Source organism: Acinonyx jubatus, chromosome X (genome assembly GCF_027475565.1).
Source record: "Acinonyx jubatus isolate Ajub_Pintada_27869175 chromosome X, VMU_Ajub_asm_v1.0, whole genome shotgun sequence".
Classification (NCBI taxonomy): domain Eukaryota; kingdom Metazoa; phylum Chordata; class Mammalia; order Carnivora; family Felidae; genus Acinonyx; species Acinonyx jubatus.
The window spans coordinates 98137256-98162632 of record NC_069389.1 but is presented as its reverse complement, the minus strand read 5'-3'; the positions used below and the strand labels follow the sequence as shown (position 1 = coordinate 98162632).

Here is a 25377-nt window from a genome sequence, read left to right as displayed (position 1 = left end):
AAAACAAAGGAAGATAGTTGTATTAGTTGTATTTTTGCATTTGAATTGGTTCATATTTTTATCATTTTTGGAATAAGGTACCAGCCTTAATCCTAAAATGCTGGTGTTCATAGGTGGGAGAGAAGGTCTTCCGATTTAATAAATCTTTACTGCAATCTACTGTACATTGCTGCGTGCAAAGAGCATCTGAGCAGGAGTAGGACAGGGGATGTGGCTATCATGGGGAAATTATGATAGGCTTTCAATGAACAAACAAACCTCAGTTTAATCAGAATCCAACTACCAGAAATTCTTACTAGGAATTTTTCCCAGTCATTTTCCAGATATTAGAAGGGCTGATGTGGTATTTATATATACATATGTACACAGCTTTGATCAACCAAAAAATCCTATTGATGGTGGTGTGGGGGAGGGGGGGCATTTGCTATTCTAACTCTAAGGATAGAGGCACATGATAAACTTCCAGATTGTGTCCTGGCCTTGGAGCGTTACCGTCTCAATCTCCCTGTTCATCTAGTGTCTCCAAGGCGAAGCAGAGCTCACTGACGTGGAGAGGCTGGCAAGATTCGTAGTCAGCAAAGAAACATTCCGTGATGGTCACTAGCCTGGCCATCTGAGAAAGTAGGGAAGTTGACTCACACATTTTTAGATATTTCTCCTACTCTGCCTTCCAGAATGGTTGCATTGCTGCTTACTACTTAGCAGGAAAGACATGTCCTCCTCCACCCTCATTATCTAGACCTGGGTATGATAAAATCGGTAGGGACTCAATATTTCTTGAATTGCCTACCTTGTTTTTCACAGCTCTGGGAATCACAGCCTGTCGGCACTGGAAGGAACCATCACATATAACATAGTCATTTTACAGCTTAGGAACTGGAGGCGCAGAGAGATTAAGTGACTTTTTGGAGTCCTACCGCTTGGGGCTAGAACCCAGGTCTGCCTCCGGGCTTCTGTACTCTGCTTTATAAAACTCCAGGATGCCTCCAGTCATCCCCAAGACTCTCATGAAATTCCCTAATGGAAATTCATTTGCATTTGTGTTGATTTTTTTAAATAAAACCTCCAAACCTCATAGGAAATAATCAAGCAAATAATTAGATACCACAATTTTTTTTTTAACGGGGGGAGGGAACTGTCGGTTGAGCAGGAACGTTTCCTTTTTGAGACCAAAGTTTCTATCATTTGAAATAAACAAGAGTCTTGCTGTTTCAAAGTAATGATCTTGAATGAGTTTTTTCTTTTTATTTTCCCAGAGGGGATTTGCTTCTAAATAGTCACAAAGCCAGCCTAGCCAGTCTAGTGAAAAGTATGACCAGAGAATCAGACCATCTTTTTTAATAAGCCAAAGAGAAGATCTCTAAATATAGAATGCTGGCGTCTGCTACCAACTCTTAGGCAAAATATCTTTGCATTTTAGGGAACAAGTTTGTTTAAGGCTGCCAGTGCATGTTGAAATCACCTAACATGTGGACATTTTGCTTCACAATAATTATTACGGTGGTCCAATATACGTTAAGTACTAGCTTTACATTTTTTTTTTTTTTTTTAGTGTTTATTTATTTTTGAGAGAGAGAGAGACGGAGTGTGGAGCGGGGAGGAACAGAGTGAGAGGGAGACGCAGAATCCGAAACAGGCTCCAGGCTCTGAGCTGTCCGCACAGAGCCCGATGCAGGGCCTGAACTCCCGGACTGTGAGATCGTGACCTGAGCCGAAGTCGGCCGCTCAATCGACTGAGCCACCCAGGCGCCCCAAGTACCAGCTTTAGATCACCATGTCAGTAGGGTAAGAACTAGAGACCACGGGACACCATGATGGGTGAGGTAATGAAAAGGTCCCTGCAAAGGATGGACGGGGCAGCCGATTTCACTTCAGAGAGAAACCTGGGAAGGTTGGAGGTGGCAAAAGGAAGGGAACACGTAGCAAGATACAGCAAGACATGAAGGGAGGCCAGAGGGTGTGCTTGGCTATGTGTGACATGTATGTCTGCAAGCATGGCCGTTACGAGATTGGGGAGCAGGGAAAGCAAAGAAGAATGGGCTCTCTTTATTTACATACGGGCCTTACCATGTGCCTGGGAGAAGAAGATGGAGAGGCATAGGTCTTAGAAACACTCTGACTCACACTTTATGATTAATTTACTCATACGTGAAAAAAAGCTGTAGGCTTTTCTAATTCCTTTTATCCTACCAGCACGTATGTACCTTGTCTTTATTATATTATTTTACATTTGTTGAGATATCCGGCTCTCTGATTTACGTTGCTCGGGGCTATTACACATTTTAAAAGGAAAAGAAAGAAGGAGAGCTTTTGTTTCTTCTAGTAGTGCTCAGTACAGTACTCTGAATATAAGCCCTTGTGTGATGTTAACTTCAGAAGAGTTGACTGACCCTTGTCTTGGAAGTTTTTCAGGTAAATCACAATGCCGGTTCCGGGGGTCTGATCCCTTTGCCTTCCTTCTTCCTCATGAGTTACCTCGTAATTATGCAGTGATTTCTTAGATGAGCAATTATTTATCCCCTGCAAAAGGTCCCATTCTGTGTGGTCTTTTTTCTCTATCATGGGGGTATGGCCCCAGACCACCCTTAGAAACACAGGTAAATAACACCCGCCAGATCCCTTACGTGTCTTTGTCTTTAAAGATTCGTAGGGCTGCCTGGGTGGCTGTTGGTTAAGTGTCTGACTTTGGCTCAGGTCGTGATCTCACGGTTCGTGAGATCGAGCCCCGTGTTGGGCTCCACGCTGTGTGGAGCGTGCTTGGGATTCTCTCTCTCTCCCTCTCTCTGCCCCTCCCCTGCTCGTGCTCTCTCATGTCTCCCTCTGTCTCAAAAATAAATAAATAACCTTAAATTTTTTTACAAAAAATTCTGAAAGACTCCTCAGGTAGTCCACCTCTAGACACAGGCTGGTAAAGAAAACGGCATCCCGCTTTGGTTCCAGGGCTCTCCAGTGTGGCTGCATCATCTCCTACCTAGTACCAGCTCACCATATAATGTGAAGGTCATAGAGGACGTAGATCTAGGTATGAAGTATAGAACCACGACCATGTGGTGGCAAAAGGATGTTTAGCCCTCAGTTTATAGCCATGCCTCTGAAAGCAGGGTTCTAGAACAACTTTGGACTTCTAAGCATAGAGAATCTTTCCTAGACACTCCAGTGTCGAAAAGGAATTGGCCAAATGTAGTGCTTGAGGGTGTGTTGTGGCAGAGGTCGTGGAAAGGAGTAGAAAGTTGAGCAATTTGTTTCCCTATCGCTGCCCCTCCAGACCCATAATTTATCTTAACCGTGTCTCCTATTCATCTTCTTTTTTGGACTTTGGATGGGGTAAAAGGGAATATCTATGGAATGAAGCAAAACGTATGAGAGTAGCAGGAGGATTCTCTGGAATAGCCTGTACCCACCCTGAGAGACAGAATTAGGATAAAAACCTTCTAAGAGTGGGGCGCCTGGGCAGCTCAGTCGGTTAAGCGTCTGATTCTTGGCTTCGGCTCAGGTCATGATCTCATGGGTTCATGAGTTTGAGCCCTGCATTGGGCTCTGTACTGACAGCACGGACCCTGCTTGGGATTCTCTCTCTCTCTCTCTCTCTCTCTCTCTCTCTCTGCCCCTCCCCTGCTCACACTGTGTCTGTCTCCCTCAAAAATTAATAAATAGGGGCGCCTGGGTGCCTCAGTCGGTTAAGCCTCTGACTCTTGGTTTCAGCTCAGGTCACGATCTCACGGGTTTGTGGGCTCGAGCCCCGCGTCGGGTTCTACGCTGATACTGTGGAGCCTGCTTGGGATTCTCACTCTCCCGCCTCTCTCTGCCCCTCCCCCTCTCACTCTCTCTGTCTCTCTCAAATAAAGAAATAAATAATTTCAAAAATAAATAAACTTAAAACAATCTTCTGAGTGATGGGAACATCACTCTCTATCCCAGTTCCACAAGATACTTGATTAACTTTCCATAGCATTTAAGCCAGTCAGGAAGAGATTCCATTACTGTGAAAAAGCTCCCTCCTCAACCTGCCTTGCCAAACAAATGTCATGATAGGTGACTGGAAGAGCTGTATTTACACAGAATGAGACTAGAGTGTTCAGGAAACCCTACTCTTCAGCAATAACCTGGACACGTTGACAGGGGCATTTATATTTTTAGGCTACGAGAGATACAGGTGAATAGAAGCAGGCTCACCCTTAACGTTTTTGGAACCATGGCAAGAATACAAACGGAGGGCCACGGTCCATATATTCAAATGTTAAAAAGTCCCAAAACAAGGCATGCCTTGGCCTGGCTTGTGTATCTACCTGTTAATCCAAATAAAGAGGTAGACTGAAGTAAGCTCGAATGACCAGGAATGGAATTTGTTTAGCAACTGCAGAGGGATTGCTGTTCCAGGAAACACAATCTGTAGTGCGCTCCAGGGGGTCTGTTTGGAGTGTGGGGTGAGCTGTGTTTATGGGCAAAGTGTGCAAAGAGCAGGGGAGGTCCAGTCAGGGCCCGAGCAAGACGTTTATTGGCTTGAGGACATAGAGAGATTCTTGCCGGATATTCTGGTTTTCTAGAGTCAGGCACTTATGGGAAATTTGTCTTTCAGTTCTTGTTTCATTTTCCTGAAGGCGCATGTGTGAGATTTCTCTATTTCACATCCTTTCTTTCCGTTTTAGATTGACATCCTTTCACACGCCCAAAGCTCTGCAGGCCACTCTCTTGAAGTAGGTGAGGGCGCTCAAGGGGTCAGGCTCTTTCTCAGGCCAGCCCTACTCCCTGTGAGATCCAGATACGCTGCTGAGGCCGGTCAGGGTGGGGTGGAAGCTGAGCCCAGGGCTGAGAACTCCTGCCTGGAGACTGGACCCACCTGAAGCCGGGATGGGGTGGACCTTCCCAGTTCTCCAAGAAGCCGGGGACAGTAAATTCTCAGCCCCAAGGGTCACTTTTCTGACCGGAGTTGGCCAAGCACTTCTACACTGTGTCTTCCAAAGATCCATCACTCAAGTGTAGAGGGAGGGGGCAGTTACCTGGAGAAACTTATCTGCCAAGATCCTGCATTCAGGCCGATTTGGGGAGGCCAATGCGGAAGAGCATTAGCCACCTTTCTCCTATTTCCTATGGCATAAGTTGCCATTTTTCCCTTCACCACCCTGCCCTTCAGCCACCCCTCTTAACCCCATGTGCTTTATGTGGGGAGCCTGGTTTGGCTTATGTGTCCCTCTCCCTGTTGCCCCTGATGCCCAGCCAGCTAGTAACCTTTCAAAACGTCTCAAGACCAAAGAGGGGGAAAAAAGTGTCTGTGTGTTAGTGTTGGCGGTACGAGGGGTTCCTCTAAAGCACGGAGCTCCAGGCCGTGGCTCCTCTCACCTGGGTTTAAGGGTGATGTTGAGTGAGAGTGAGGACATGATTTCCCAGAACAGTTCTATCTTACGCTTGGTTTTCTGGGGGTTAATGAAGGGAAGAGGGCATGCAGCTTCCAGACGTTTTCAGTTACATTCGGGTTATTCCCTAGCAAGAGAAGGGGGAAATGGGCCACATCTAGGGCAGTTCTGGGTAATATAATGGAGACTGTGGTTCTTTACCTGAGAAGAAATGCACACAGATGGGAATGCTAGTTGTACTTCTACATCACTCTGATAAAGTACCTCTCACAACGTATTCCTGCTCTTGTGGGGCCCACTGCGTAGTTAGATTGTTTTGGCACCATAAGGAAATGAACTTGTTCATCATAAATGAGCTTTTCACCAAAGGTAGGTTGAAGGGGCATATTTTCAATTCTGTGTGTTAATGGAATATGGATCCTCGTCAAGTGGAGAAAAGGTCTGCGGAATGCTTGTTGTTTAACAATATTTGTTGTAAACAAAGCTGCTCCAGGCCCCAGCGGGATGCTTATCTCTTATAACCTCCGGTGGAATCTACTCCGATTGAAAACTTCAGTCAGACCCAAGGCTGATTAGTGCAGTGATTAACAGCATTTGGAGTCAGACTCCCTGGGTTCACATTCTGGCTCCCCCAGTTATTAGCTGTACGACCTCTATGTTTGGTTTCCACATCTGTAAAATGGAGGTAATATTCCCACCTACCTTCTAGGGCTAATATGGAGATTAACTCAGGAGAAACATATAAACACACATACCCACACGCATTGATTCAAACAGTATCTGGAACACTGTAAGCACTCAATACCTATTTGTTATTTAAAATGCCTGGTTGTCTCATGTAGCTCAAAGTTTCAATACCTTTAATTATTTTAAGTGATGCCGAAAAAGTGATGCTAGTTAATTCTCAAATAGTCCTCGCGCTTGTCAATCACTATGTGTTACCCAGTGTCACACTGGAGAAAAAATAGGTCGTGTAACAGGCTAAACTCACACCAGTGAGGCCTGAGGCTAGCTGAAGTCTTAAACTCTGTTCTCATGTGAAGACCTTAGGTTGGACTGATATCTCGTAAAACCCACGAAGACACCATTGTGGAGCGACCGTCCCTGAATACCTCATTTCCGTAAGCACAAAAACCCGCCCCTCGTGAGCAACTAGCTACAGCTACCTGTGCCAGGCGCTCTCCACATATGTTATTTCATCTTCACAACACAGGAGGATTACATGAAAGGAAGGGAGTGGAACCGTCTGTCAAGGTGAGAAAATTGAGCCTCAAAGAAAGGAAGTCCACTTTCTTCAAAGTCATGCAAAAGAGAAGTAACAGAGCTAGGATTTGAAGGCACATCTATCCGATTCCCAGGCCGGTGTTTATTCACCTGTATGACAAACAAAATACTCCAAGAAGGGATGCGGACCCAGCTGTCTTAGGGGCTGGTAAGTCAGCGAAATGGTCTACAAGGAACATTGAAAGGAAGGGCTGGGACAAAGCGAGGAGAAAACCCAGGGGAAGAACTGGATGGTACCACTGTGTGCTGAGAGGAGGGTGAGGCAAGGAGCAGGCCTGAGGCTGTATAACATTTGTAATTCACTCGACCTCGGTCTAGCCATTTGCAACAGTGCTCTAATGACCCCGATCGCTCTACACACTTTGGAGTGAGCACTGTCTCCTTTGCGGTATAGCCTCATACTTTAGAAGGGCCCCTGATACTGTGTATCTTGCTTAAATTGTTACCTTTAGAGACCTGACTGACTCTCTTGGATGTTTCATTTCTTAAAATGACTGTCTTTGAAGTGACAGTCAGAGTTCTCGACTGAAAGGAACGCAAAGGTTTGACCTGCTTCAGGATTCTGTCCTCGAGAAGTGGTGCCTTCACATCATCTACGATGAGGTGATTTTAGCCTGAAATATTTCCAGGGGATATTGTATATTCTGCACTTTTTCCCGGGAGTAGCACGTTGCCACATATTGGTTTGGGCCCTGCTAAGTTTGCATCTGCCATCATTCAAGCGGGGGCTATGCTGAGATTTACCTTTGAATTATCGATGGAGAAAATAAGAACGTGCTAAAGACCAAAGGGCAGGGGGTGTTTAAATGTCTTTAAAGAGACAAGCTTTTAGCCATCCAATGGATGGGCAACTTAGGCAATATCCTTATCTATTCATTAAACTGAATCTATCAGGATATTTACTTGTCCACAGCCAGGATGGACTCGGAACACTTGTCCATTCTCGAAGACAATCTTAAAACTATTCTAGATTTGACTTTTTGCTACTTCGGAATGGCCTCACCTTCCTATAGCCTCCACTGGTGAGATTTTACGTGCTTCCAGTTTCCTCTCTCCTTGTACGGAGCCCTTGAATGCCGACTCTCTCTCTGGTCCTGGTGAAGCTCATTTGTGCTGGTACCGTCCTCAGGCGGGCAGAACAGTTGGTCAGTGCCCACTTTATGCTAACTCTTTCTACTTGGGGATGGTGATTAAACTGCCTCTTGGTTCTCTTTCACCAGGCTAAACAACCCCAGCTCCATTTAGCCTGTCCTCGTAGGGGCTATTTCCTAACGCCTTAATCATTTTTTGCTGCCGTTCTCTGGATCTTCTCCAGTTGCTTTGCAAGTGTTTTAAGATGTAACCTGAGGAGTAAGCCTAATCTAGGGTTTGGCTTCGGCTAAATATTTAACAGATTGCCTTCGAAATTGAGGGAGGTGGTTCAGTGTAGGGACAAGAGCACTGGACTAGGGGTCAGAAGACCTGAGTTTGTCCTTGCTTGGCCACGTACTAGGATTGAGCGGAGTGCTACATTTGGGTAAATCATCATAATGTCTCTAAGCATCAATTTATCATCTGTAAATTTGGGATGGATGCATCTGCCCTGCCTACCTCCCGTAGCGAGGCTCCAAGAAGATAATGTATGTGAAAACACATCATTTAGCATCAAAACACTATACAAACACTATGTGTCAGACACTTTTCTAAATGCTTTACATATATTAAGTCATTAAGGTACACTTATCATTCCCATTTTACAACAGGAAATGGAGGCACAGAGAGTTGAGTAACTTGCCTCACGTCACACAGCTAGTCAGTGACAGAAGCCATGCAGACTGGCTCCAGAGTCCATGTTCTGAAACTCTCTGCTATGCTGCCTCTCCAAATAAACATTAGATGTCCAACAGAGCCGTATCGGTTTATGGAACCTGACTTTCAAAAGCAGTCCACAGGTATATGGACAGGCCGGTGTTTATTCACCTGTATGACAAACAAAATACAGGGATTTTGTATTTTGGGAAGGAGGATCTACTCCATCATGGATAAGTAAGTCCATTAGAGACAACCGTTTCTTGTTTTTTTTTTTTTTTAAATTTAATGTTTTTATTTATATTTGAGAGAAACAGAGACAGTGTGTGAGTGAGGGAGGGGCAGAGAGAGGGAGACACAGAATCCGAAGCAGGCTCCAGGCTCTGAGCTGTCAGCACAGAGCCCCCCGCGGGGCTCAAACCCACGGACTGTGAGATCATGACCTGAGCCAAAGTTGGATGCTTAACTGCCTGAGCCACCCGGGCACCCCAGAGAGGCAACCTTTTCAAAAGTGAGTATTTAGACTGGTCATTGCATTAAGACAGCTGTCCACCCATGGGGAGGGCCTGATGAACACAATCTGGTTTTGGGAATGCCGTGTCAGGTCAGATCAGTGGTTCATTCATCCTAGTACACCAAAATCTCCCTGTTTAGATTCACAATCTACAGTTTCTAAATATTCTCTACGAACCCTGACAACCTTTCATGGCTTCATTTGTTTCTAGCTCTTGTTCTATGTTAATTCTTAGAGCTATAAATTTGGAATACTTTCCTTATAGTTCAACTGTTCAGGAGAGATATTAAAGACAGATTAGTACCTAATTGAGTCTTTTTTTTTTTTTTTTTTTTTTTTGCTGCTGCAGTCTGAAAGTTTGAAAGAGTTCAAAAAAGAGCTTTGGAAAGAAATGTTACAAGAATTTTTATTCACCCTGTAAGTGAACATTCACAGGGAAAATTAGAACCTATATCATGAAATGGGGAGGTTATGCTATATAACACTGTGTTGAAGACCTGTTTCTATTTGAAAGTTGTACCATATTGAGGATTTTCCAGTCACACCCATGGGATATAGAGTATAATATGAAGTTTATGTCCAAATCAAATCTGTAGGGAATAGTGTTACAGTGATGTAACAGGCTCTTCGACCACACGTAGTGGCATGAAGTATCATTTTATGGGAGATATAGAAGTTTCCTGTCATGAGGGACACCTGGGTGGCTCAGTTGGTTAAGCGTCCGACTCTTGCTTTTGGCTTGGGTCATGATCTCATGGTCATGAGACTGAGCCCCGTGTCGGGCTCTGTGCTGACAGCGTGGAGCCTGCTTGGGATTCTCGCCCTCTCTCTTTGCTCTGCCCCCGCTTCTGTACTCTCTCCCTCTCCCTCTCTCAAAATAAATAAATACAGATGAAAAAAGTTTCCTTTTATGAGAATAACCTCAAAGTTGAAGACACCTTTGGGGGATAGGGGCATCTTTTCTAAGAACTTAATACGAAGTTTGTCAAAAGAATGGTTAGAAACCAATGAGAAAAGCGACATCTCTCTATTTTAGCATTTCATTCATTTTTACAATGTTTCCTCTAAAGAAATATCATGTTGCATTCGTTGCTTAATTTAAATAATTGGCTCAATGCGAAATCTATCTTTACATAAAACATAAATTATGGCAAATTCATGATATCATCAGAAAGAGGCTTGAGCCGAGAGCCACCATCTTAAACCTTTGCAGAAACACGTGCTCTGATCATCTTATCATGTGGCTGCCGGCACTTGTTTTGCCTCTTTGTGGAAGCATAGCAAAATCACAACAGAAGTGATTTAAATGTGCTTGTGCGATATTCACACATTCATCCGTTCATCCGTGCATCCACCTATCCGTCCAACACTGTATGCCGGGTACTCTACCAGACACTGGAGATACGACTGTGAACAAGACAAACATGGCCCCTACCTCATAGTACTTAGGGCCTGATAGAAATCCCTTAAATGGCAGGAAAACAATCATAAGTTGACGGTTCTATAACGAGTCTTTGAAAGAGGGGGGGAAAAATAAGTGAAAGGAGCTCTTTAGCCTTACCTGGCTATTGCCAAAACGTTTCTTTGAACAATGTTCCCTAAAAAATTGTACAGGAAGCATTTTAAGGGATACTGTGAATGTGCAGACCGAGGAAAGGAAGATAGAAAGTGATGCATGAAAAGAGAGAATGGGGTTTTTCAATAATGTTGGCGTAGTTTGCAGTACTAACGACTATTATTTTCTATGGCAGTGTATGTCTTTTGAAGCAATTATACCAACCAGGTGAGGTAGAGCAAATTTTATTGTCCCCATTATGGAGATGAGAAAACTGAGGCCTTGGTATTTTAATTGCCCAAGATCCCCAGAGCTACATAAAATTCGGAGTTCACCCACTGAGTTTTCTATGGCATCATGCCGAAGAATCCCAGACTCCAGGGTAAGATTCTGTAAAACCCACAAGACTTCATGGAATGCAAGATATTCAAGAAGCCAAAGTTCCTAATACAACAGAAGGAAAACAAAGTACAACCAGGGGGATGTTCCTGTGCTTTAGGCTATTAAGTAGGTCACCCACTAAAAGGCTATTTTGGTATAAATTTTAGAGGGCGTGTAGTGCATGCACCAACATCACTGACCTGATTCTTTGCTTTCAAGATCTAAGAAAATCAAAGGCTTTTTTTTTTTTTTTTTGAAGGGAGGGGTGGATCATTTGGGTAGCTCAAGAGAATGTTAGTTGGGAAATCTGATTTAGCCAGGCTATGCTCTAGATTTCCTGTGAGCTGTGATTCACTAGAGGTGATGCCGTTCTTAGGAAGGGGACAGCTTTGTGGCTTTGTATCTCTACGATGCAGGGTCAGCGATTTCTCTCTTCCTTCCTCTCTTTCTTTCTCCCTCTCTCCCTCCCTTTCTCCCTCCTTCTTTCCCCTCCTCTTCCCTTCCTTATTTTTTTTTTGCATTCTCTTCTTATGGGGGCATATCTGACAAATTGTTAATATTTGATTTGCTATAAAACTGCTTTCCCAGGCGATGGCTGCTCACTCTAATTTCAATCTCCGAAGCTATTTTGGCCCCCAGGTACGCTGGGATCGAATTAGAATGGAAATGTTTCCCCTACAGTTTTGTTTATGGCAACATAGGCACTTTGTTATTAACTGGAAAATTGAGACTTCCGAGGAAAATAATACACTTACATCACGTTTCACTTGGACTCTTTACTCCAAACAGAGTATCCATCTGGCTTACGGTGAAACATTTCTTCTAATATTTTTTAGTCTTAAATACCCGAGCTTTGTCACGTATGCATTTTGGCCCACTGAGTGGTATTTTCCCCTCAGTCTAAGTCTTTTTCAACTCGTTCACATTTTAAAAACCATAAACACTTTCCCCCCCCTCTCACATGCCATCCTACTTCCACAATGGTCTACACATTCTCTCTGCCTCTCTCTGGAACCAGAGGGATATTCTGCAAAAACTATCCACAAATTCGAATCCAGGGAATGCTGTCTTGACAATCTGCAACTAGGCCCCTGAAACAAAACCCTACCCTTCTGCCCTGCCTAATCCCTTGTCTGTCCCCTGCAGGGAGGAAGGCATGGAAAAAGAAGGGGATTACTTTGAAGCAGTCAGCTGTCCATGAAACAGAGGTGTAGAAGGGTGTGTTTATCTGATAGGTAGCATTAAATTGCAGAGACTTCCAGATTAATCATGGGATGCAATTTTCAACAGCTTAGATTTGCTTTTCTTTTCTTTTTTTCCCCCTGCAGCCACTGGGGAGGAAAAAAAGAGATTAGAGAGACTATCAAAAACTGTTGGCAAATCTAGTCCGTTGGCTACTTAATTTATTAGCAGAGACGGGAACTGCCCGAGGTTGATGATTTAACATGTCGGCTGGGGGTGGAATAAATCTCCAACGTACCTGTTCCAAAATTGTGTTAATCCTCTCGACTTCACAGTCAATCAAGTATCGCTTTTCCTGCCTCCTGTCCATTTCTTCAATGATGCGCCTGAATTCTTGGACGTCCTTTATGTTTCCCACAGACCTTGCTGTCACTTGCCAGTTGTTTTGCACGGCTGCTTCCATGATCGCTTGGAGAATGGAAAATCCTGAAAGAAGGAAGAACAGCTACGATGATGTTTTTCTTTTTTAAAAATCTTCCTGTAGGTATTAAAGGTTCTACTGAGTTTCTATTACAGTCCATTGGGTCCCTTTGAATCATATCCACTGTGGAAAGCAGGCTTACTCATAATCCCAGCTTTACCCATCCACACAGTCGGCATGTCTATCTTGCTTTAAAAGAAGAATCTAGGGGCGCCTGGGTGGCTCAGTCGGTTAAGTGTCCGCGGTCAGCTCAGGTCATGATCTCACAGCTCGTGAGTTTGAGCCCCACGTCGGGCTCTGTGCTGACCGCTCAGAGCCTGGAGCCTGCTTTGGATTCTGTGTCTGCCTCTCTCTCTGCCCCTCCCCCACTTGCACTCTGTCTCTCTTTCTCTCTCAAGAATAAATAAACATTAAAAAATTAAAAAAAAAAAAAAAGAAGATTCTACGACTTGTGGGCACCACGCTGGGCGTTTATCGAGGCCAGACTTGAGCAATCACAGCTGAATTATAGTACCTAACTGTTTTTATTGACGTGCATGATCAAACTATCTATGGCCTGAATGCCAAAGCTTTTTCCTTGTTTCTGGCCTCAATGTTTCCTGTTGCAGCTCATGTCTTTCATCTTCCACTAAACATTCTTTGGAATGAGAAATAGCTTCAGTAGGGGGGGGGCGCCTGGGCGGCTCAGTCGGTTAAGCATCCAACTCTTGATTTTGGCTCAGGTCATGATCTCACGGTTTGTGTTAATGAGCCCTGCATTGGGTTCTGACCTGATAGCACAGGGCCTGCTTGGGATTCTCTCTCTGTCCCTCCCCTGCTCATGTTCTCTCTCTCTCTTTCTCTCTCTCGAAAATAAACAAATAAACTTACAAAAAAAGAAATAGCTTCGGTAGAGATAGAACCTTATTATAATATGGCTGATTCTTACATGGATATCACTATCCAACAAGATAAATTATGTCTCTCAAGTAAAATAACTCTAAGAAAACCTGACAAAGACAGTCTATAACAAAGATATCATACTGGTCCTTTGATCACAATTTTATGAAAAAGTTCAATCATGTTAAGTCTTCCTGAGTTCTTCCCCTTTCTTAATGAAATTTACCAGGGATTCTTGGTTCCTTTTTAGTTAATTTACATCTGACAGCTATTACTACTAATACCCTGGATCTAGGCTGAATGGGAAAGACGGAAAAGATGGGATGCTAAGTTCTGGGTAACCCTGTAGGAGGTAGCGTTTGAGAAGTTGGGAGGAGTGGTGGATCTTAAAGTGGGAGCCACAGAAGAGCACAGGGTTTTCCATGTTCTGGTCTTTTATTGAACCGACATCTCTAACACGATATCATGACTTTATTTTTGCTTCTGGGAGGAATTCATAATCTGAGTGTAATTTCGTCAAGTACAGACATCATTTTACTTGGATGTGGTCAAAAGCAGCTCCCTTATTCCCATAAATTTAAATTGTTTTCCATTTCTATTTAGGTAATAACTAACAGAAATGGGTAATGGGAATGGTTTGCAAAGCCAGAACGATCTATGGCATGACAATTTGGCCACTGGAGCAGTAGAGAACGGAAGATCTCGGTGCCCTTTGAACACATTCCAGGGCTTGTCCGATAGTGTAAGCAAGCTACGGTTGGGAATCTTCGTCACTGCACCAGAGAAAATGGTATTGACATTTGGAGAGCACGCTTCAGGGAGATGGCAGCAGTGACTCAGCCGGTCATTATGACTCCTTTGTGTGCTGGGTGTATGCAGGAAGAAGATCACAAATGAGACCCAAGCACTTGGTAATTTCCAAATGAGCAATTTCAGCACAGGAGCTCAAAATTACAGATCAGAGTAAATTACCATTGCTTTAAATGTTAATTCTTACTCTTTTTAAACCAACCACGCATATTTATTTCTCAGATTTACATTTTCGTGTGGGTTTTCTGTGTGCTCTCCACTTCAGTGGGAGTTGAGGGCACATGGCGGGCCAAGGCATGGGATTAAGAAATAAACAGGAAGAAGGAGATGAAAGTATTTGAAAATCTTTCTTAAGCACTGTACAATCAGGTCTCATTATTTTGAATCCTACTAATTAAGAATTTATGAAATTTGGCAAGGACTAGGTTGAATTTTACTTGTGTATGATTTACGAAGAAAGTATTGGCTAAATAATTAATAATGGAAAGGAAATTACATCAGGGAGTCTCTGATATGTTTAAACTTTTTCAAAGACCCTTTAGCAAAAGACAAGGGATTTCTTTGTATTGAGTCAGAATCTACATTCTTAAAATTTCTATTGGCTGATCCTATTCGGCCACTTGGGGTGACACAGATAGGTTTAGTCCCTTTTCCATGTGACGGTCCACATTTATTAAAGACAATTAACACATCTCCCCTTACTTTTCTTTTCTTCAGGCTGAAGATGTCCCAATCCGACAGCATTTACTTTTATGACATGATGATAGGTTCCCTTCCTGTTGCGTCTCTCTCTCTTATGGATATTTGTCAATATTTTATTGATCCTGTTGAATCAGATGTGATCTGACCAGTGTGGATGACAATGGGATTATTGACCGCTCTGATATGGGCTGCTATTTTAGCAGCCTAGGATGGCTAATATTTGTAAATAGCCACATTATATTGTTCATTGATATCAAGCTGGGATTCAACTAAAGCATGTCGCTTCTCTCCATAATGACTTTGCTACGTAATGACTCAGCATCCAGGCCTCAACATTCATTCCATTCCAACCTGCTTTGATCTCCCTTTCTTTAATCCCTCACCTCATACCAGTCTGTACTTCTCCCCTATGTTCACATTCACTCAAATCTGGAAGATGGTTTTGCACCTTTATTCAGTATTCTCATTGCTACCTGCTCAAGGCAAATAGACCTGTATGTCTCGTTTGCCCCTACCTATAGACCTTTGTGAATGATTCTCTTCCCCCATGAAGCTTCCCTTACTGACTTCTCATTCATTTCTCCAGAAAGGAGTAGACCAGAATGCAAGGGTAATCAGTTACAAACAATAAAGAAGCCGACTGGAAGAACTGTATGACTGATGTTTAAAAATTCCAAATAAAACTGGATAAATAAATTATAGTACAGATACCCGGAATGCTATGCTACTGTCCAATCTCTATATAATAAAAGATTTATGCAATATTTTTTCATATAGAAAAAAGCTGAAAATAGCACTTAGAGTGTAATTCTTTTTTTTATTAAAAAAAAACCCAGGGGTGCCTGGGTGCCTCAGTTGGTTGAGCGTCCGACTTTGGCTCAGGTCACAATCTCGCGGTCGACGAGTGTGAGCCCCGCGTCGGGCTCTGTGCTGATGGCTCAGGGCCTGGAACCTGCTTTGGATTCTGTGTCTCCCTCTCTCTCTGCTCCTCCCCTGCTCATGCTCTGTCTCCCTCTGTCTCAAAAATAATATAACCATTAAGAGTTTTTTTAAAAAACCCATATATTTGTATATGTATAGAAAGAAATGCGAAGAATTGGCAATAGTTATCGCTGAGGTATAGGATGACAGAGAACCTCTACATGAACGGCCACTTATTTATGTTAATGTTCAACTGTTTCACAAGAAGCAGTATTATTTTCAGTAAGTACAAAAACAATAAAGATTAAAAAATATGACTCAACGCTGTCCTCTCAGAGCATAAGCTCCTGGAAGACGCGGATGACAGTCAAGTGTAGCTCTGCACGCGGTCCACTGCCACAAATAAGAGGCCTCTTAATAAACACCGATTTTATAGATCTTTTTATACTTTTGTTCTTTGAATCATGTGAGTGTCTTACCTACTCAAAAATTAAATAGAGAAAGCCACTGATTTTTTAATGAGCTGGAGGCCGGGGCCTCCTGGGCTATGAGCCTCGCTCCCGTTTTCTGAGGAAGTCAGAACCGTGGCTTCACACTGCAGAATCTTCCACCGTCGCAGAGTTTCCCCGTGTCAGCTCGAGCATGTGGCTGTGTACCGGAGAGCCCTGGGGGACGGTGCTCACCTCAGTTCCGTACGCGTCCGTGAGTAATCCCCCCAAAAAGCTTTTATTTGTTTTTGTACCTAATTTATTATAGTTTGGCTGTTCCCTGTTGCAGCTGCCCAAAGAGAGTAGATATGAGTTTGCGGGAGGAAAAAAAGAAAAGAAAGAAAGAAAAGAGAAGTCTGTCTCTGGAGGCAGAGCAAAAGCAGGCGTTGGTGCTTGTAGGAGGTGAGGTGCTTAACAAAGCCTTGGCTTTGTAAAAATAAGCCTGCTGTTTTAGCAGCTTTAGAATTGTCCTCCACTCTGTGTGAGCTTTCGCAAGCCTAACTTTGTTAATACTGAAAGCGACTTTCGTTTGAGCAGCAAATTCTCTCGATTCCAGACCACTGTCGCTGTCCCCCTTCTTTCTCTTCCTCATTTGTAAAGACTGGGCGTGACCACATAGGTGACTGGGCGAATGCTGGGTTGTCATCTGAGTTCAACCAGGAAAATGTAGGAGCATGACAGCAGAGGGGAGGCAAGGTGATGGTGGATGGAGAACCGGGCCACGGCTAATGACAACCCAATCCTGGCTGTTGGGCTATTCTTGCTAAACAAGGAAGCCACTGTGGTAAAGGCTAGTGGGGCTGCTGTGCTGTACCACCCAGATCCCCCTTCAGCACCATAGGGCCTGTTCCTTTAGTTTCTGGGAAGGTTGTTGGCTGAGGAGAGCTTCCCGGCTTCAGGTCCTGCTCCCTCCGCAGAGCGGCCTGCATCCAATGACTGCTCATTACAGGATATAAAGGCACAACCCCTTTAACCCAAATGGGATAACGCTCAAGGGCCATACCAACTTCAGAGCTCCCTGAAGGGTAGGCTGAGGCCTTGTTAGGACTGCACTACCACCCATCTCCTCCTTCTGCTCAACCCTGCTTCCTCCTTTTTCTCCCCCCCAGTGTCGGTAGTGAAGCCACACCCCAAGAAACTTTAGCATGCTGATCTCCACCTCAGAATCTGCTCCCAGGAATTCAGCCTGAGACTATTGGGTTGATCTCATGACAGGGGGGCAGCAGACACACAAGTCTCTCAAATCTACAACTGTCAAAATCATTTTCACAGGGGGAAAGAAGGTCAGGATTTTGTTCACTATACAAACGAAATGAAACACTGCTCCACGCCGAACAAATTTGGTACTTGATCTAAAAACAGAAGAATGACAAACTTGCCTGTCCTGTGTCCCATTGTCTCAGCATTCTGTCCTTTTCCAGGCGCCAGTGTAAGAACGGCTCGTGGCTTAATGTCTTACCCCTCCAGCTAACACAGCTGCATTTTAGCAGTGGCCTTCACACAAGCAAATTTGGAAGGAAAGGAAAAGGACTGTTGAGCATCACCTTGGGGGCTGCCCATTCCATGAGGTCATTCGCATGATGACTCTGAAAGGTGGTGACGTGCTTAGTGGGCTTCAGACTGTGACATTTAACACACGAATAGCTGGTAGCTGGTGGGTATCTTAGAGGCCAGTGGGGAGTGGTGTCAGGTCCATCCTGCCTATGTTACCCAACTGAATTCAGCTGAGGAAAGTGTTACTCTGTTTTTCTGCATCTTTAGTTACCTCTGTGGCTCTCCACTCTGGCTGCACATTACAATCACCTTGGGAGCTTTACAAAATGGCTGTCCAAGCTTCACCCTGGACCAATTAAATCACAAGTGGTTCCTGGGCTTTTCTTTATTTTATTTTAAATTCCCTGGGTGATTCTCACATACAGCCAGGGTTGAGAGCCGTTGACCTATTCTAATAGCGACCCAACACAATGAGGAATGTGGAAGTGGGTTTCCTTTCTTAGGTGTCCTTCATGACTGGAAGAAAGGTTCTGGGTGAGAAAAGTATGATCCAAGAAGGGATATTACCATCCAGAAATAAGCAACCAAAGGCACAGAGTCAAGAGGGGAAGACTCAGGCCAGGGTTACGAATCGCATCTTCCTGTGGTAAATGAGGAATCTGCGAACACTGAGTATGTGGGAAGCAGACCCTAATGTATTCAGAACACTTTACGAATGTTTTTCTTCTTCTGGGGTAGCATCTGGGTTTTTCTTTCTAAGTATAAAATTAATATGTGTTCATTTTGGACATTTGAGAAGACACAAAAAATGTAAAAAAAAAATATGAGTATGGGTGACTCTTGTTCCTCAGGGATAACCACTGTTAACATTTGATATTTCTTTCTATTTTATTTTATATAAACATACTGCATGCTCTTTTTTTTTTAGTAAAACAGATTGTACTATTTGTGTACTTGTCTTTAAAAAGCTAACATTATAAGGGCGGCTGGGTGGCTCAGTCGGTTAAGTGTCCAACTCTTGATCTTGGCTCAGGTCGTGATTTCTTGGTTCGTGAGATCGAGCCCAGCATCAGGCTCTACACTGATAGCACGGGCCAGCTTGGGATTTTCTCTCTCTGCCCCTCCCCCACTCATACTCTCTCCCACCTCTCAAAATAAATAAATAAATTAACTTAAAAAAACTAACATGATATCTTGAACACTGTCTTATGTTAGTCAATGTTTTCAAACATGGCTTTAATGGCTACATAATATTCCATCCCTTAGACATATTTAATTTTATTTAAACATTCCCCAGTATGAAAATTTCGATGGTTTCTTGTCACTCCCTACTACGAATAATGCTGTGATGACAGCATTCATACAGCATCTCTACTTATTTCCAGAGGATAAATGTCTAGAAGTAGGAATATCAGGCCAAACAGTTACGGACATTTTTAAGGCTTTTGATACATATTGCCAAATTGTCATTCAGAAAGGTTGTACCACTTTATGTCCCCATCAGCAGAATATGAGATTACTCGTCTCTCTTCACTTTTGTTAGCATTGAATAATACATGTGCCCATTTGATAAAGGGGTATAAAAAGATTCTCTTTCTTTTTAGCATTTCTTTGACTGTTAGTAAAGTTAATGACTTTTAAAACTTTTTGTGTCCATGTTTATTCCTTATTTTGAGAATTTCCCATTTATTTCCTTTGTTCAGATTCCTACTGTGATATTAATGGCTTTCCTTTTCTTTCTTTTTGTTATTTTTTTAAAGTAGGCTCCATGCCCAACGTGGGGCTCGAACCCACAACCATGAGATAAAGAGTAGCATGCTCTACCAACTGAGCCAGCTAGGTGCCCCAATGGCTTTCTTATTGATTTACAAGAGTCTTAATATATTAATGATAAGTGTCTGTAACATATGTCACATATATTTTAATTCAGTTTATTTGACATTTAATGTTTTCTGTGACACATTTTAATTAACAGAAGTTTAACATTTTATGCAATTAATATTCTTGTACATAAAAAAATTATGTGGGGTGCCTGGGTGGCTCAGTCAGTTAAGCGACCGACTCTTGATTTTGGCTCAAGTCATGATCTCACGGTTTCGTGAGTTCAAGCCCCATGTTGGGCGCTATGTGCTGACTGTGAGGAGACTGCTTGGGATTCTCTCTCTCTCCCTCTCTCTCTGTCCCTCCCCCGCTCATCTCTTTCCCCTCTAAAAAATAAATAAATAAACTTAAAAAATTATGTGGGATGAAAGGAGGCAAATGAAAATTTCTCTTCTGCTCTTATTCCTGTGCTCACCTGGGCTTTAAACCCGAAACTTAGGTGAACCACTCTCTTCATTTCTTACATCTTTGGTCTCCATGGAATTTCAGATAAAATTATCTTGTATATTGTGGCAAAGTAAGTGAATGGGGGAAGCTACATATGGTACATGAAGGTGGTTTCTGAGATACAAGTGGAGAGCAGAAAAATAGAGGCAGAGGAAAGAGAGAGATGATAAGCCCAATTCAGTTATTTTGAGTTATATTTGGTCATATCTAAGAAATCTGATATTCAAAAATATGAGCTCAACTCCAACACTCCAGGGTATGATTATTCATATTACAAATGTACTTTTCTTTAAAAAGAATTCATGGAAAGATTCCTATAGTACATCTGAATCCACGTTTTGTTGTTTATTGTTGTTTGTTTTTGTTTTAATTTGACTGAAACACATTTGGTGTCCACCAAAATCAATATATTGATTGTCTAAATTTGAGATGCTAATGCAGAAACTCTTCTGTGTATAAGGAGCTCGAGATGGAAAAATCAAGAATCCCTCTGTGTTTGCATATGGATGTCAGTCTGTGGATTTTAGGGAACAGGATAAAAACAAATATTCACCCACGCCCGGCCCAATTTACCCTTAGCGAATTAAGATTTCCCTGGGGTCTTCATTCCTCATAACTGTGTTTGTTTAAGTTTCCCTTTAATTAAAAGCTGACCCTCAGCAAATCTTCTCTTCCTTGCACCTGCATTATTAGGATGGGACCTTAGCTAATTTGGGAGTCTGTGAACAGAAGGTCCCCCTCCTCCCCATGTCTCAGTTCCATATCCCTTTCTTCTTTCCCCATCTAGATCTTCCCTCACTCCAAATCAAACCCTTTACTCATACTAGACTGCCCATGGCAGATTAAAGCTTAATGGTGACCCCCTCCACGGAGAATTGGTGTTTTCAATCAGAATCAAAGACTGAACGTAAAGGGGCAAACTCTAATGGAGAAATTGTAGACAATAGTAAGTAGGAGGTATTGTTTGGCTGCCTGAAGGATTCCTGACACTCAAATATCCCGGTCGAGGTGGTAACTACTGACCGACTACTTGTCAAGTTTCGAGTTGGTTCTGACACTGGTGGTGCATGTAATTCTGCCTTTCCATCTTTCTTTTGTGTCCCGAACTTTGTCTCCCTGCTGGCGAATCACATAGCTCTATTCTCATCATAAGCTGAGAAAGCATGCCCAAATAGATACGTCAGTGTTGGGTGAAAGTAAACTTGGTTTGCATTGTCAGCTGAGAGGAAATTTGAAAGACCATCTGGAGTAGATTTGCTTAACGTCTGGAGAAAGCAGAACAGGCAAGCCTTCTGATCCTCAACCACACAAAGTCTGATATAAAAAAATAATACAGAAACAAAAGCAAAAATTTTTAAAAAATGGGAATATATCAAACTAAAAAGCTTCTACACAGTGAAAGAAACCATCATCAAGATGAAAAGGCACCCTACTGAATAGAAAATTTTTGCAAATCATATATCCAACAAGGGATTCGTATCCAAAATATATAAAGAACCCTTACAACTCACCATCAACAAAAATAAACAACCCAATTAAAAAATGAGCAGAGGATCTGAATAGACATGTTTTTCAAAGAAGAAATACAAATGGCCAACAGGCGCATTAAAAGATGTTCAGCATCGAATTGTTAGGGAAATGCAAACTGAAACCTCACCCTCTTAGAATGGCTCAATAAGATATCACCTTGCACTGGTTAGAATGGCTAGTATCAAAAAGACAAGAAATAAGTGTTGGCGTGGATGTGGAGGTAAAGGAACCCTTGTGCACTGTTGGTGGAAATGTAAATTGGTGCAGCCACCAATGGAGATTCCTCAAAAAATTAAAAATAGAAATACCGTAGGAGCTAGTCATTCCACTTCTGGATATTTATCTGGAAAATATAAAAAGGCTGATTCAAAAAGATACATGCACTCCTATGGTCACTGCATCATCATTTATAATATCCAAGAAATGGAAACAACCTAAATGTCCATCAGTGGATGAATGGATAAAACATATATATATATATATATATACACACACACACACACACACACACACACACACACACACAAAGGCTTCCCTTTGTACACAGTAGTTTATAGCTTACATTGTGGCCTGTGCCTAGGGAGAAGTAAGGTGGATTGAGCCAGGTGGGACTTAAGCTCAGAAAATATGTGCTTGCATTCTATTAAGAAAAGATTTCTTATCAGGAGAGTGCTTAGCTGGAAACATTCTTTGGCATTCTTAATTTTGAGAAAGCAAGGCTAAGCCAAACCTCTTAACATTTCTGAGATTTGAGGGTCAGGTATGGGTGCTGGCTACCAGTAATAAGGAAAGGGGGTAGAAAATGAAGGCAGATTTATGTCAAAGATGAAAGGGGTCTAGATGTGATTGCAAAGGACTGAGGCCTATTCTGCCTGCAAGTGCAGAGATTTCTTGATCCTGATACTATTGGAAGGCTGTCAAAGGTAATATTAAGGGCAAGCTTTCGCCTAGAGGATACAGAGGGGCTAGAGATACAGTCCTAAGGACAACGGCGAGCATGCTTTCCCCTTGAGGGAAAAAAGTTCCCTTTGACTTAATGCTGTGGTCTAAAAACTGCTTTGGAAACACTGCAAGTGAGGTGTGCAAACTTACAAGGTAAATAAGTATTTTCACATGCCCTCTCGTGCTAAAAAGAGAAACACACACATAAAAACATCATGAAGATCAACGCGTTTTGATTAGTTGTTTTCTTTCCATTGAGTTTTTCCAATGGGGATATGATAGTGGATTTAACAGTGTGAAGAAGGGTTACAGGCTAATGTTTCATCTTGTGCAGGCCTTGGGCTCCAGGAAGAGTGGCTGAATCTCGCCTGAACTGTAGAGAAGTTAGGTTGTCTGAGATGGCCAGGATTCTCCTAAGTCTCTTAGCATTCTCAAATATTAGAGTCAGAATTTAGTGACAGCCCCAATCTCTTCCTTGTACAAATAGGAAACTGAAGTCCAGAGGGAGAAAATGGTTTTTCCAGTGGTGGATCCCAACTTAACCATGACCACAACCCTTTTCATGTTTTAACTTTCAATATTAATGTGAAGTGATGTTTCTGTTGTGTTTTTCTGGATAAAGATTCATTTTGGTATTGAGTAAAAGTTAATATTCAACAGGAAGGATGCCTAGGTGGCTGAATTAAGCATCTGACTCTTGATTTTGGTTCAGGTCATGATCTCATGGTTTGTGAGTTCATGCCCCAAATCTGGCTCCATGCTGATTATGTGGAGCTTGCTTGGGATTCTCCCTCTCTCTCTCTCTCTCTCTCTCTCTCTCTCTCCTCTCCCTCTCTCTCTGTTGCTCCCTCACTCATGCTATCTCTATCAAAGTAAGTAAATAAACTTAAAAAAACCCAACAGGAAAATCATTGTGGATATTCCTTGTAACTTTGCCTACAAGACTTCTGTGGCTTCCTTAAAGTCTCTGTTCCTCTTTTCTTCAATGCCTTTGCAGGGGGAAGCCAGAAATTCCACAAGTACGTTTGTGTATTAGAGCATAACTTCCTCCTCAGATCTAGCTGGGTCTCCCTCCCCTTTGGTACTGGGGCCCATTCTAATCTACACAGGCTTTGAAACTCATGGCTTGATTCACCTTGCCTAATCACACCATCCTCATGCAGGCACAGCCATCTCCAGATTCTCCCATCTCTAGTGGTTTACTCTGGCTGCCCCTTAACACCTAGAAAAGCCCCATTTCCATCATATAAACTGCTCATTCATTAAAACTCAGCTCAACACATATCTCATCAAACAGATCACCTGACTGAGACGGCAGGGGAAATCAGGGTTCTAAGCTCTCACACCCATCTACTATTAGCTTGAGAATCTTAGACTACAGATGGTGATGACTATCTCTCAGGGGTTATGGTTGAATGCCACCTTTAAGTCATTGTTGGAATAATAGATATTTTCATAGTTTCACGTATAAATATTTTACTCTCATTCCTCAGATTTTATTTCATGTTTAAAATTTTTTTAACGTTTATTCATTTTTGAGAGTCAGAGACAGAGCGTGAGTAGGGGAGGGGCAGAGAGAGGGAGACACAGAATCCGAAGCAGGCTCCAGGCTCCGAGCTGTCAGCCCAGAGCCCGACGCGGGGCTCAAACCCAAGAACCGTGAGATCATGACCTGAGCCAAAGTCGGATGCTTAACCGACTGAGCCACCCAGGCACCCTCATTCCTCAGATTTTAAATTGAACTGCTTTTACTTTCCCTGTAAAGTATGGGATAGGAGTATAAATTCACATTTACCGAATGCCTACTTTGGGGTGGGCAGTGTGGTAAGCATTTCTATACATTATTACATCTAATCGTCCCAACAACGCTAAGCATAGGTAGTTCTTCCCAATTACCAGATGAGATTGGGCCTCGGAGAGGTACGCGTTTACAAATAAATGCACATAACTAGTAAACTTTGGAGCTGAGACTGACACCCGGGTTTGACTTCCAAGCTCAAACTGTCCTTTCTCTTCATCAGTGGCTGAAATTACTCCAATATGTGCAGTAGTTCAGGGAATATGGAGTCATACGTTGTTTATGTATTTCTCCATGACAGCGAGGGCTTTAGAACACATTGTTGTATAACTACCTGAAGACACCCTGGAATTTTTCAGGCCCACTAGGCTACTTACTGTGCCATCAACTGTAAGTGAATGCTTAACAGAAACACAGCCGGGGTTCTCTGGATAATGGCATATCGCTCATCAGTTAATCGCCACCTTTGGAGTTGAGTTGGAGTTACTAGACTTGGGTGAGTTTTATCATGGCTCTTCTTTCTCACACTGTCTCAGATGCCCCCAGCCTCCAAAGCAGCTGTTTTTTTCCTGACTTCCCTATTTCTGTCAAATTTCCTAGTTAGCAAATCTGAGCATTATCTTTGGCTCTTCCATTGCCCTGAGCAAACATGAAGTCAAATTAATTCATCCTTTCTGTGTCTTTGCCTTTCTTTACATTCCCATGATGGCCAGCTATTGTGAAGTTATTACTGGTAGTTGCTTGGGCTGTGGCAACAGTCCTTCCCCTTCCAGCCAAGCTGTTCGCTAAGACTGGCTTTCACGTTCTCATTCTTTTGATTGTGGAAGAGCCATGCTCATTTTCAAAAATCTTCAAATGTTTTTCTTTGCTCCTAGGATAAATTTCAGAGGAGGTATTATACATGTCTCTACTTCCTTGCAATCTAGGGTTTTCCTTCTAAGAAAGTCTT

General features: G+C 42.7%; 1 protein-coding gene and 1 long non-coding RNA gene across 12 annotated transcripts in view; one reads left to right on the top strand and one right to left on the bottom strand.

Moving 5' to 3' along the window:
* GRIA3 (glutamate ionotropic receptor AMPA type subunit 3) overlaps positions 1–25377 on the bottom strand; it is a 265856-nt gene that overhangs the window by 120273 nt on the left and 120206 nt on the right. For all 7 annotated transcript variants that reach the window (XR_003418428.2, XM_027054336.2, XM_027054334.2 and 4 more), the window contains one exon: positions 12354–12541. Coding sequence is in view for 6 of the 7 variants with exons in the window: in XM_027054336.2 (XP_026910137.1) it covers positions 12354–12541 (188 nt within the window). In the remaining variant the exon portion in view is untranslated. The remainder of the gene's footprint in view (positions 1–12353; positions 12542–25377) is intronic.
* The window catches only part of LOC113597642 (uncharacterized), a 159142-nt gene that overhangs the window by 111466 nt on the left and 22299 nt on the right, over positions 1–25377 (top strand). The window lies entirely within an intron of this gene.